This window comes from Euprymna scolopes, chromosome 13 (assembly GCF_053919585.1).
Source record: "Euprymna scolopes isolate OS-2025 chromosome 13, ASM5391958v1, whole genome shotgun sequence".
Lineage (NCBI taxonomy): Eukaryota > Metazoa > Mollusca > Cephalopoda > Sepiida > Sepiolidae > Euprymna > Euprymna scolopes.
Window position 1 is genome coordinate 50,245,749 of NC_136494.1, and position 14,262 is coordinate 50,260,010.

The 14,262-nt window shown below is 35.0% G+C and overlaps 1 protein-coding gene across 3 annotated transcripts in view; it reads right to left on the reverse strand.

Annotated features, from left to right (window-relative positions):
- The window catches only part of LOC145292015 (uncharacterized), a 176,427-nt gene that overhangs the window by 64,427 nt on the left and 97,738 nt on the right, over positions 1-14,262 (reverse strand). For all 3 annotated transcript variants that reach the window (XM_080138012.1, XM_080138011.1, XM_080138013.1), the window contains one exon: positions 7,925-8,048. In XM_080138012.1, coding sequence (XP_079994138.1) covers positions 7,925-8,048 — 124 coding nt within the window. The remainder of the gene's footprint in view (positions 1-7,924; positions 8,049-14,262) is intronic.

The window sequence follows — 14,262 nt, forward strand, 5'->3', positions numbered from 1 at the left end:
CTTATTTGTCAAAAAAAATAAAAATAAATAAAAAAAGTATATTTGTGAATTTTTGTGCATATGTTTATATGTATTTGAAAAGCACTCTATTTGTATGTTTATATATATTTGAAAAGTGTTTATTTTTATGTATAAAAAAAAACAAAAAAACTCAATGTCATAAAAAAATGGCTTCATTTTGCACACATTATACCAATATATTAATAATTCTTTTTGACCAATTAGAATAAAGACAAATTTCCCTCCCCCAAAAAAAACAAACAAAAAAAAACAATTATTTTATTTATTTATTTTTGTTTGTTCATTTATTTGTTTATTTTTATTATTTATTTATTTTTCTTTCCTTTTCTCAAGCCAAACCAAAATTGAATCCGAAAGGATTTTTCCATTATATCAAAAAAGGGGGTGTGTAAAATGATTTTGACTCCTAATGGGGGTATGAGACGAATGGATTCCCTAATCATTTCTATAAGCACCGGCTGTGCTAAGCAACTAATGAAAACGTTTCAAAATTATTATAAAAATTGTCGAATTTTGGATTCATTTGATTGTTGGCCGCCATCTTGGTTACTGATCTGAACTATGCCGCCATCTTTGTTCAACACAATGTCTCAAAATTTAACAGTTTCCATTACTAAAAATATTGAGTTTTCTTTGATTGAGCATTTCTGTTCATTCTCTGAACTTAAAATGTCGGAAACATCTGAAAAGCTTCTTTTTTGGGGGGGTTTTGGGGGTAATAAAAGCCATAATCAAATAAGATTGTTTTTTCATCATCTTTGCTCCCCACCTACCTCGGAGCCCTATATGGGAAGTGCCTGGGGGGAAACCCATTCACCCAGGCTCAACAAGGATACAAAGATGATATACTCGATTTACGTGATATCATTCATGAGCACCTGCTTTCCTTTGATGTTACTCTGGGATACGTAGTAGGTTTGCAGCCATGTCATAGATGTTTCATTTCGTCGATTGACCCTCAGCCACCGCTTTCCACCATATATTAGAAAATAGTTATTTGTGGGGAAGGGATAGGCATATTGTGTTAATGATATGTTTATGGGGTGGGCAATATATGGTGGGGCTTGACGTGACCAGCCGATTGATCAGATCGGGCCCTTCTGACCGCCCGTCTAGCCCAGTAAGGGCCAAAGTGGTGTGTTGGGAAGTGGGGGTACTAAAACCTGACCTTCAAGTCTCTCAACCACCAGGATCCCGTCTGTTGCAATATTTTGGATTCTAATGGGGTATGATCCCACACAGTCGGACGATTCTATTTATAAACGATGCTACTAAGAACTGACGAATCAAATTAATTCACGTTCTGCTACCAACCAATCGGAAACCAGAATTGCTTCATAAATATTAAACCTTTTCTGGAGCAATTTCACATGTTCTTTTCCCGGGTTTCGACACGGTAAGAATATTTTGTTCTGTGGAACTGTCTACTACAAACAAGTCACCTCCCAGGACTTGTGTGTAACAGCGAACCATCTGAAACTGTTCTGAAACTCAAAATGGCTTACACTTCTAGAGGTTATGCGCCCAGCATGCGTCTTTATTTCGATGGATCTGAATCAAAATTCGAATTGTGGCAAGTTAAATTTCTGGGATATCTACAAATCCAAAAGCTACACAAAGTACTACAAACACAACCTGAAAACAGAAACAACCCCGACTTCATTGAAAAGATCGCAACTGTCTTTGCGGAATTAATACAGTGTTTAGATGACCAAAGTCTATCACTGGTAATGAGAGAAGCCCTGAACGATGGCTGCAAAGCATTAAACATATTGAGAGAGCATTATTTATCGAAAGGAAAACCCAAAATTATTTCTTTATACACTGAACTGACCTCTCTAAAACGAATGGAAGCCAAAACTATTACTGATTATATTATAAGAGCCGAGACAACTGAAATTCTTTAAAAATGTCTGGTGAAGTTATAAGTGACAGTCTGTTAATTTCCATGGTCCTTAAGGGATTACCGAGTGATTTGAAGCCATTTACCACCGTGATAACCCAGAAAGAAAAACCCATGACTTTGAGCCAATTCAAGGTAGCACTCAGAAGTTACGAAGAAACTGAAAAAATGATCACAGAAAAAAACGAATCCACAAACATCATGAAATTTAAAAATACACACATAAAAACACCAAAATCGAATTATACCCATGCCAGGAATAAAAAACGCAACTTTGCTAAAAGCAGGTTTTTTCCTAAGAAAAGTACAAAAATTATTTGCTATAATTGTGGACGACCTAATCACAAGAGTTTCCAATGTAGATACAGGACTCAAAATGGCGACTACATTAAAAATGTAGAGAGCTCTGTTAGCGAACATACATTTTTATTTTCGTGTACATTTGATGCTTCAACAAACAATAATAATTTTCTTGTCGATTGTGGGGCCATGGCGCATCTGATTACAGAGGAATCTGATTTTGTCAATTTTGATCCCAACTTGAAGCCACAGGGTCATTTTGTAGAACTAGCTGACGGGAGTAGAGTCAATGATATCGTTTTGAAAAGAGGCAATGCGAAAATCTCACTAAAGAACAATAAAGGTGAACTATGTTTCTGTATTCTAGAAAACGCTCTTCTAATCCCAAAATTTAAACAAAATATATTTTCTGTACAAGCTGCCACAAAACAAGGTGCAAATATAAACTTTAGCCCCAATAAATCAAAACTGGTATACCCGAATGGAACTGTATTCGACATTAAAGAAAATGGAAGACTATATAATTTAAATAGCGTAGTCCCATCAAAAACCGCCTGCCATGATCTACAGACATGGCATAAAATTCTTGGACACTGCAATATTCCTGATATCAAAACGTTGCCAACTGTAGTTGATGGAATGCAAATACAAACATCAAAAACCTTCAACTGCGACGTCTGTACGCAAGGGAAAATGACAAACTATCAAAACAAGATACCAGGCAAAAAGGAAAAAAAAAAAAAAAAAATCCTATCAAAGGTGCATTGTGACTTGAACGGTCCCGTAGAACCGATGGCCAAAGAACATTATAGATATGTGTTGAATTTCGTAGATGACCATTCAGGTTTAATAATGGTTTACTTTTTAAAGAACAAATCTGATACCCTGCTAGCAACTAAGAAATATCTAGCCGACATGGCCCCCTATGGTGAAATCAAGTGTATTCGCTCTGACAACGATACGGAATTCACCATTAAGACTTTGAACTTTTACTAATTAACCATCATATCAGGCATGAAACATCAGCTCCTAGATCGCCACACCAAAACGGGACTGCTGAACATGCGTGACGGACACTTTTTGAAATGGCAAGATGCCTACTCATTGAATCAAAACTCCCTAAATACCTCTGGACGTATGCACTTATGGCGGCAGCCTATATACGCAACAGGTGCTTTAACAAAACACTATCTAAAACTCCATATGAATCTTTCTGCAGTAAAAAAAAAAACAAATTTAATCAGAATGCATATATTTGGTTCAACTTGCTTTGCATATATAGAGAAAAAGAGTAAATTGAATATTAAAGCCGACAGAGGTATATTTCTTGGATACGATAAAAACAGTCCAGCCAATTTATTTTTTCCCGAAAAAAATAAAATAAAAAGAATCCGGTGTGTAAAATTCACAGACACATTTAATTTTACAGACGAAAACCCGTCATATGAAGAGGATGAAATTATATTACCTCAAATAATTAGAACAAATGAAAATAATAAAAATGATGGAGACAAGAGTGTCCATGATGATGATGATGATAAAGTTGAAAGATATCCCAAAAGAAATAGAAGACGACCCGATTTTTTTGTGGTCGACAATATAAAAGATTATCGAATCGACTATTGCTATTCAATGGAAAATGCGTCAAAAGCTTCAACGAAGCAATTAATTCAGAACATTGTGATGAATGGAAAATTGCCATGAAAAAAGAAATAGATGCCTTAACCAAAAATGATACCTATACGGTAGTGCCTCTCCCAAGAGATAAACATGTTATTTCTACCAGATGGGTCTTTACAAAAAAGAGTACAGCATCAGGCGTAGAACAGTACAAAGCAAGATTTGTTGCTAAGGGGTGCTCTCAGATTTACGGTAAAGAATACTTTTCTACGCTTTCACCGACCACAAACCTAACGACAATCAGAATTTTACTGCAAGTCGCATCACAATATGACCTAAACATCCATCAAATGGACGTAAAAATCCATCAAAACATCCATCAAATGGACGTAAAAAATGCTTATTTGAATGCCACAATAGACTGTGAAATTTATATTACCCCACCAGAGGGATTTATAATGAAAAATAAAAATAGCGTGTGGCGACTTAACAAGTCATTATATGGTCTAAAGCAGAGTGCTTAGTGTTGGAACACAGTATTCCATGATTATATTATTAAACAACAATTTAGACAATGCGCTGTAGACCCCTGTTTATATACCCAACACAAAGACGATAAACTACTGATTTTGGTTTTGTGGGTCGATGATATTTTAATCGCATCAAATTGTGACATAATGTTAACTGATGTTAAGAACAAATTAAGTAAAAGATTCAAAATGACCGATCTTGGCAAAATATCCTGGTTTCTGGGGATAGAATTTACTCAAAGCAAAGGACTTGTTACGATGACTCAATCGAGATACATCGACAAAATACTATTAAAATTTGGAATGGGAGAGTGCAAGAAACGCTCTACACCGGTCGAAAATGATATTAATAAAAATATACACACAGAATCTGAAATAATAAATGACACACAATATCACGAAATTATAGGTAGTCTTATATATTTAATGACTGCAACCAGGCCCGACATATGCTATACAGTAACAAAACTATCACAAAAATTATCATGACCGACAATGAAGGATTTAAACAGAGCTAAACAAGTCCTACGTTATTTAAAAGGAACTAAAGAACAGAAGTTCCACTTATGAGAAGGCTCTTACTTTTTTTTTTTGCATGAATATCAGCGGAAAACCCTAGGGGTAATGCTCAGAGTATATAGATTTCTATATATCAAAAAAAAAAAAGTCCTGGACAAGACGTTAAACTGTATCCATTTTATTTGTATTAACACTTTAACCTACTAATGCGTAACTAATACTTTTGCTTAAAAAAAAAAAAAAAATCTTTGTAATTTTCCTTTTTGACATTAGAACACAATTAAAAATGACGTCTTTTTAAATGCTAAAATTCTAAGATCCAAATGATTTCTAATTCTTGTTATGTCTAAGTAAATATAAAAATATATATTTATTTTTGAGCAGAACAAACACAAGGGACCTCCTCATTATAAAAAATAGGGAGGATGTTGCAATATTTTGGATTCTAATGGGGTATGATCACACACAGTCGGACAATTCTATTTATAAACGATGCTGCTAAGAACTGACGAATCAAATTAATTCATGTTCTGCTACCAACCATCTGGGCTTGACCTTTACTCCTGATCTTAAATTGAACACGTACATCAGATCTGTTGCCAAGACCGTTGGAAAAATGGTGGGATCTTTCTATCGATCCGGTAAATATCTCACTGCTGATGCTATTCTCTATCTATATAAGAGCCAGGTACGTCCAAGGATGGAATATTGTTGCTACATCTGGGCAGGAGCTGCTAGAAAGGACTTGTCCTGCCTTGATAGAATTCAAAATAGACTTTGTAGCCTCGTAGGAGATGTCCTTTTCTCTTCCTTGCAACCTCTATCTCACAGAAGAGATGTTGCGAGTTTGTCTCTGATGTATCGTTATTTTCATGGAAGGTGTTCAACTGAGCTTCAATCTATGGTCCCCCCTCGCCAAACTTTCACAAGAAACACTCGTCTAGCTGTACACACTATCAATAATTCCCCCCACTCTTTATCTGTGCCTAAACCTAAACGTAGATTCCATGAACAAAGCTTCTTTCTTAGAACTGCACGCCTGTGGAATTGTCTTCCGTTTTCTTGCTTTCCGGCTGACTACAATATGGTTGCGTTCAAGTCTAACGTAAATAAGTTCTTGATGAGCAGTTCTATATAAATTATCAAATTTACCAAATTTTCATTACTAATGATTACTATATTGTCCAATGTCTACTGTACACTCTTTAACCCTTATCCTTGAGTGTCCTCCTGGCCTTGATAAGTGGTGATGCCTATGTAAAAAAAAAAAAAAAAATATTAAACCTTTTCTGGAGCAATTTCACATGTTCTTTTCCCGGGTTTCGACACGGTAAGAATATTTTGTTCTGTGTAACTGTCTACTAAAAAGCAAGTCACCTCCCAGGACTTGTGTGTAACAGCGAACCATCTGAAACTGTTCTGAAACTCAAAATGGCTTACACTTCTAGACCGTCCTAAAGGTATTACGGGTCACTACCTACGGCCAACAAGTAGCCCCATTGAGAGACTTCTACTCTCTGCAGGGCACCAGATTAATGTGTTTATGGACTAAAGTTGTATCCTGAAACACTATGATAAATTAAACATTCTGGTCAAATTTATCACCCAAGTGTATGCAGTTAGTTGGTTTCAGATTAAAACGGACAATATTTTTTTTTTAACCAACAACAATATATTTTAATATGATTCAGAGAACATAACAGTTAACTGAAATCCAAATTACTGTTTTAAACAGTTCAAAATATAGTGCTTTTGCACTACTTCTGGAAAATATAATATCGATGATAAACTCGGATAAATTGGATGTGAGAGAAGAGGGCATTCAAACGATTTTGTTCATTAGGTAAATAAATATTTATCCATTAAATTTTATTAGTTTTCTTAATTTAGCCAAACAATAGTTAGTTTTATTCATATTACATAAAAAAAATATAAAAAATAAGTGTTTTCAAATAATTGTTTTTTTTTTGTGTTGTTTTTTCCAGAAATAGTGAACAACTCAGAAAAAAAAATGAAAAAGATTACTGCTATCAATTTTGCAGTCACACACTGGTCAAATTTGATTGATTTTTCTCAAAAAGTTGTATATGGGCAGGAAGAAAGACATAGACACATTATTACAAAGTCATCGTGCTAGCAAATTAGACCTTCATTTTCCTCAAAAGGAAATTATACAGAACAATTTAGTTCTATTATAAGTTTATATTATTGCCTCTAATAAAAAATTAAAATACATGGTTCTGTAACTTATATCAAGTTGTTATATTGTGCAATACATCTCCACATATCTTTTTGAATTGTGAAATTTAAAAGACTTAGTTGCTAATTAGCTTTTTTACAATTTTTGTTTAATCAATGCAGTAAAAGTTTAGATATTTTGCTAGTTGTGATTCATAATTAAAATTATAATTCATGTATTTATTTTTCTTTCAGTTCATTTCATATAAATATATCAATTTTAATTGGATTTTTTATAAAAATAGTGAAATTTCAAAGTCAGTGTTGTGAAAAATGCTATGAAAATGAAGGATTTCTCAGCATTTTTCTACACGATTTTTAAAATTAAATGCTCAATTTTCTGTTCAAGATGGGAATCTAATTTTTGGTATATGCTCTTATCACATCAAATCCGAACTATCATCACCAGTGCCATGTTGATTTTCTGAAAAAAAAGTTGCAAATCGACCTGCCTTAATGTGCAACAGATTGAAAATTTTTCTGATCAATTCTGCTTTTATATTTTATTATGTTGCCATTACAAATAATACAAATACCTATTTATTCTGTAAAAATGAGATGTTTATAAAAAAATGCAAAATAATAATCTATAACTAAAGTTGTTTCAAGTTTTTATAAAGGATCAAGATTTTCATCATTTTGTTAATCTATGATTTGAGATTTACTTAAATCAATAAGTGAAACAACATTTTAATATTTTTTTTATATTTAATTTTTATAATCCCCCCAAAATTTTTGATGAAATTTAAAGCATAGATACTACAAAAAAAACAAATTGTAAATTATGACAAACCAATTCCTGTATCATCAACTGGATTTGTGGTCATATGAGATTTGGCTGGAGATCGGCTCCTGTTCCCACGATTTGAGCGAAAATTTCTGTTCTGATTGGACTCGTGTCTCCAACTGTCTTCATTCTGTGTAATTAAAAAGATTTTAAATAATAAAATTATTCCAAAAACTAAAATATAATTCTAATAGCAGGTGCAATTAGAAAAAAATATTAAAATTCTTAAATCCTATAAATTAAATTATCCTATAAATTAAATTAAATGTGTGAGAACTAAAGAACTTACATTAAATGAGTGCGTGAAATTCTAATCATATATTTTCTCATGAACAAAATTAACAAATTTTCAGAAAATAAAAAATAAAAACACCAAGATTCGTTTAAAAGAAACAAAGCTTAATATCCTGTATTTTTGATTAGTGTTTACTGAACACACGAATATCAGAGGAGTAGATAAGTTTCACTCTTATTTTAGCTTGAACCTTAGATCTGAAACCGAATTGCTTTATATGGAATAATGGCTTTCATAAATAACTGGGAAATATCAGAGTGCAAGAACAAAGTTGTTAGTGAAAATCATCATTAGGAGTTGGGGAAAAGTTAGGATAGAAGCTTATCAAATATAGTTATTATAGCAACTAATCCTATTAGTGAAATGAAATGGGCCTGGGAAAATAACCACATTAATGACCCAAGTGTCCAATCATAGTGAAAGAAAGGCAACTAATTTTAAAATGTGTAGTTCTTTGAGTATGTGACCAGAAAATTTTGAACATAAAAACAGAGAACATTAAAAGGTTGCTAAGGAAGTTTTGGAGATGAGAGAAAATACTAGTATAGTATCGTGGCAACAGCATTTGCACTGGATGAGTGGAGTCAGCTTTTCTCTGACTTGCATTACGCCATCACAAACCACAATGGTTGATGCACAGTGATTCTGAGTAAGATCATATGAGGTAGTTAACCAATAATGATTATACTGTTAAAGATAACTCACTTAAAGACCTGAGAGTTCAGTCAAATCCTCCACTGCCCAACATGCTTACACAAGCTAAGTTATCGTTTATTTTATTATTATTCTCATCAAGTTTTAAACTTTTTTTTTTTTTTTTTTACATGGTGGTCACCACTTATCAAGGCCCGGAAGCCACTCAGGGATAAGGGTTATTGCAAGTACAGTACGTTAGTGTGGAGATTTAATGACGTGTTCACTTAAGGGGGCGGTTCATTAGGAATTTGTTTACGTTGGACTTGAAAACATCCAGGTTGTAGTCAGATGGGAAGCAGGCAGACGGAACAGAGTTCCATAGGCGTGCAGTTCTAAGAAAGAAGCTTTATTCATGGAATCTATGTTTTGATTTAGGCACAGATAAAGAGTGGGGAAAATTTTTCACAGTGGATTCAGCTAGACGGGTGTTTTTCATGAAAGATTGGCGAGAGGGAGGGGACCAGAGATTGGAGTTTAGACGAGCACCTGCCATGGAAATAGCGATAAAACAAGGATAGGCTCGCAACGTCTCTTCTATGGGAGAGAAGTTACAGGGTAGAGAAAAGGGCATCCCCCACTAAGCCACGAAGTCTATTTTGTACTCTGTCAAGGCAGGATAGGCTGTTTTTAGCAGCTCCTGCCCAGATATGGCAGCAGTATTCCATCATTGGATGTACTTGGCTTTTATATAGATAGAGAATTGCATCAGTGGTGAGATATCTTCTGGAGCGGTAGAAGGATCCCACCATCTTTCCAGTGACCTTGGCAACAGACTTGATGTACGTGTTCCATTTCAGATCAGGAGTAAAGGACAAACCCAGAAGCTTATCAAAACATGGGGCTTCTCCTAGACGAGAGCCATCCATTTCAATTGATGCCAGATGGGGATCAGAGCGTTGATGATGTAAAGATAGGAGTTTGGTTTCAGATGCATTAAAGGTAACCAGCCACGTCTTCCCCCACTGAAACACGCGCTCGAGATCAGAGGAGAGAGAATCAGAGAGAACTTTGTCATTTACAGCCTTTGATGTGTTGCTGTAGATGGTCGTGTCATCAGCATAGATGTCAACGAATGATTTAAGTATGTGTTTAGGGAGATCATTGATGTAAATCAGGAAGAGAGTTGGGTCCAGGATTGACCCTTGAGGGACTCCAGCATTAACACTGCAGGCCTCTGATTTTTGTCCATCGACCACTACTCTTATGAGCCTATCGGAGAGAAATGATTTAATGATTGAGAAAACATTTCCAGTTATACCGTAGCAGGAAATCTTGTGAAGTAGGCCCTTATGCCATACGTTGTCGAAGGCCTTTGATATGTCAAGAGCAATTGCCCTAGAAAGGAAGCCTTTGTCAAGAGATTCACTAATCCTGTGAGATATAACCGTTAGCACATCTGCGGTAGATCTTGCAGAACGGAAACCATATTGTGTGCCATTAAGAAGGTTATTTCTTCTGAGGTGGTTGACTATTTCTCTATTTAATATGGATTCCAGCAACTTACTCATAACACACAGGAGACTTATTGGTCTGTACTGAGAGGGAGATGACTTATCACCTGAATTCTTAAATACAGGGCATACTGATGAGGTTTTCCAGGGAGTCGGAAAGCACTTCTCCTTAAGGCAATGCTTAAACAGTTTTGTAAGTATGGGAGCAAGTTCTGGTTGAAGCTTTTTTAACACTATAATTGGGATGCCATCAGGGCCAGTTGCTTTACTGGAATCAATGTTCTTGATTAGCTTGGCGACCTCACGCATAGATATTTGTATGTTACCTAGCGTGTTTTGTGTTATAGGAGGAAATATGAGAAGTTGATGGCCTTCGTCGCATAGGGTAGAATTAGCTGCAAAGTTCTTTGCAAATAGTTTGGCCTTGTCTGACGCTGACGAGATGACCTCAGGTCCATTGATAATGGTTGGGATAGAACGCACACTTCTGTTCAGGATCCTATTTGTTATTTGCCAAAACTGGTGGGAACCAAGCCGCTGATCAGCTACTTTGGATTTAACAGACTGGGCATATAGCTCTCTTGCATTTTTTATTACTCTTTTACAGTGGTTGCTGGTGTTCTTGAAAGCAGCTTTAGTACATCTATTACGTTGGTAGCTATGGAAAAAGTGATTTCTGTGCGCGATAGCAGCAACACATTCTGGGTAGAACCATGGCTGGCTGTTAGGTTTTTGTTGGAATTTTTTTAGATGGTATGAATCAGTCTATGCCTACAATTAACCATTCGGTCAGCTCTGATACTATAGAGGATACCTCCTTTTTAAATATGGAATGCAGAGGTAGATCAGATATGAATGTACGGAAGCTATCCCAGTCAGCCACAGAGTATCGGTATACAGTACGGTGGAGGGGTACGTCTGGGGACTTATTACATTTCATTTTTATCTTAACTGATACGACTGAGTGGTTGGAGGATCCTAGAGGAGAATGAACGGAACATGAACATAGCTCAGGGGAAGTTGAAAGAAAAAGATCTAGGAGGCTTGCATATTGACCAGTAGTATCGGGCACATGGGTGGGTTCGCGAACAATCTGAGTAAGATCATAAGCAATGGAAAAATCTTTGACAAAACCTCCCCTCATCGTCTGTCTTATTTGAATGGGTCAGCCATTCCAAGTTATGGACGTTGAAGTCACCACAGATGTGGATGTTAGCCGAGGGATGTGGTCAATTTTCTCAGATATACTCTTAAAGATAGTAACTCCGCTGTTATGGGGCCGATAGAGGGCAAATATAAATGCAGTGGTGTAAGCAAGTGCAACCTGGAAGCACATATAGGGTAAATTAGGATCTTTTCTAGAGATATCCCTGCCACATGGGAAGCCATCTTTAATGTAGGCACATATTCCATACCCATGGCGATCTTGGGGGTCAGATTTTGCTGTTGTTAGAGTATCCGTTAATCATGAACTCATCTACGGAAGTATTCGGCCCTATTCCAGTTTCGCTTAGAAAGAATATGTCCGCTGTCGTCTCCTGTAATTGGGTTTCAACCTCTGGAAGGTTGGAACGTAGACCCTTGATGTTGAAGCAGGAGACCTGGTAGTAGGGGTCTAAGTTGGAAGATGGGGTTCTAAGTTTATTCGAGTTAAAGACAGGAAATTTTTTTTTTTTGTAACACATGAAAAGGTAAAGCCGTAACAATTACCCACTAGTATGGCATTGAGAGGCCCCACCAGAGACTACTACATGGTCCAGAATCCATTCACCAAATGGCAATACAGCAGTCCCAGTACTTTGCACCAGCTGATAGGACAGCCTCCTTAGTGGTTAATCCAAGGTTCGAGTCCCTAACTATCAGGCGGATAACGTCAGCCCAGACAAAACGTTTACCTCCACACCCTTACTAGTGACATGGCCACAAGGATAGACATAGAGACAGAAAAATTTCCGACATCTCAAGACTACCGTTCACCAAGTACTACCGACCTTTAAAGCAGCTTTTTCTTCACCCTTTGTCAGAAAAATCACTCATTTGAATGAGGACTGAGGGACAAAAAAGGAGAAGCGAGAGTTACTGGAGCTGCCGATAACACATTCACTGTATTATCTACTCTCCATTAAAAAAAAAACAAAAAACAAAAAAAAAAAACAGGGAGGAGGGGAATGGGTACAAGGGACTTATTAATATCTACTTAGTAAAGTCTGGTGCTGAATTATCAATTCAGGATACTTTTGATGATAATCTCCCCTCCCATATTTTATGAAATGTTTTTTTTATATTGTATGAAATATATTGGCCAATTTAATTATACTGTGGAAAGATTTGAAGTGAGTATATTTTATCCTTCAAGATCAAAACGGCAATTTGTTGGAAAAATAAATTTTTGAATATCATCAATTTCGATCACTTTGTTATATTCGAACATCATTTCAGATGAACTACATTGAATACAAAATCTTTATGCCATTAAAAAATCTCCCAACTTTTTATTAAAATATTTTAAAAGATTAAATCTTACTTTATCTCAACAATTTAAAATATTAAATCAAAATCATGATGTTCTAATCTTTTACTTTTGAATCAACTATATAAAATACTTCAATTTTTAAACAATAAATGTTATTTATTTGATAGCACAACTATGTTACAATTATGATGCTATAAAAGTGAAACGAAATTATACATGTTGCAATGCTAGGTTTGATGGATTAAAATTATAGATTCTTATCAATGCCTTTAAGTCACTTTATTAAAACATAATACAAATTTAATGTTCAGTATCCAAGATTTGCTGCAGTGTGGATTGCCAGGTATTACGAATTAAAAAAAAAATATGGGTAGAGGGTAAAAAATGAATTCACAGAAATATAATCAACAAAATAAATCGCCAACAACAGCAAATAAAGAACAAAAAATATTTTAAATCTTAATGTCAAACTTTTGAACAAGATATTTTGTGATTACACGCAGTGCAAGATTTACATATGTGAAAACTTAATATGTAATTTTATGGATAGAAGTTCTCTTTAAGTATTCCAGAGGAGAAATATTTATTTTTGCAAATTTCTGAAATAATTCAGAGAAAAATATAGGCTGACTTGATGATGTCATGATAAAGAATTATTTCCACAGCTAATCGGTGATATAATCATTTAATTAGATAGAATAAAGTAATATTTTCATCATAATTAAATTAACTAAACTGAAGTTATTTCAGTATGAAATGACGCAAAGGTAGAATTTCTTTAGTTAGGAAATGCCTTCAAATTCATCCAGGTATGTTAATACATTGCTTTGTAAATACTTTGCACTAGCTGTATCCAGCCACATGTTGCTGTGTTTGCTTTAATGAAAAAAAAAAAGAAGACAAAATCAAAATAATGATGTTCACATGTAACCTATGTCACATTAATGTAAATAGCGAAAACTCTCCCCAAAAAACAATAAGGTATAAAGTAATTAATAAAGAAAATAATTGTCAAAGAAATTATAAATGTTGGAACACATGGACACAAACACATGCAAGGTAAATATATATAGAGAGAGAAGGAGGGGGGGGAAATTAACTTTTTCACAGAGTGTTTATTAAATAGCAAACAGCAGTCTGACAGATGAAAGTCAAGTAATAGAGTGATATGTATCACACACACACAACTGTAATGAACTAAGTAGTAAATTAACTTGACAGCGGGTGTAATAATGTGTGGTAATGATGCCATGTTTTAATTTTAGTAACTGTTTGAAGAAAAGAAGGGAAGAATTGCATTTCGGAATATGAGAATTTTCAGAGCTCAGCCAATCAGAATGGATGGACTTTGATAAGGGAGCCTTTATTATTTTTGAATAGGAAATTGGAAAGATAGTTCTACGGCACAATCATGTTGACACACTGGTTC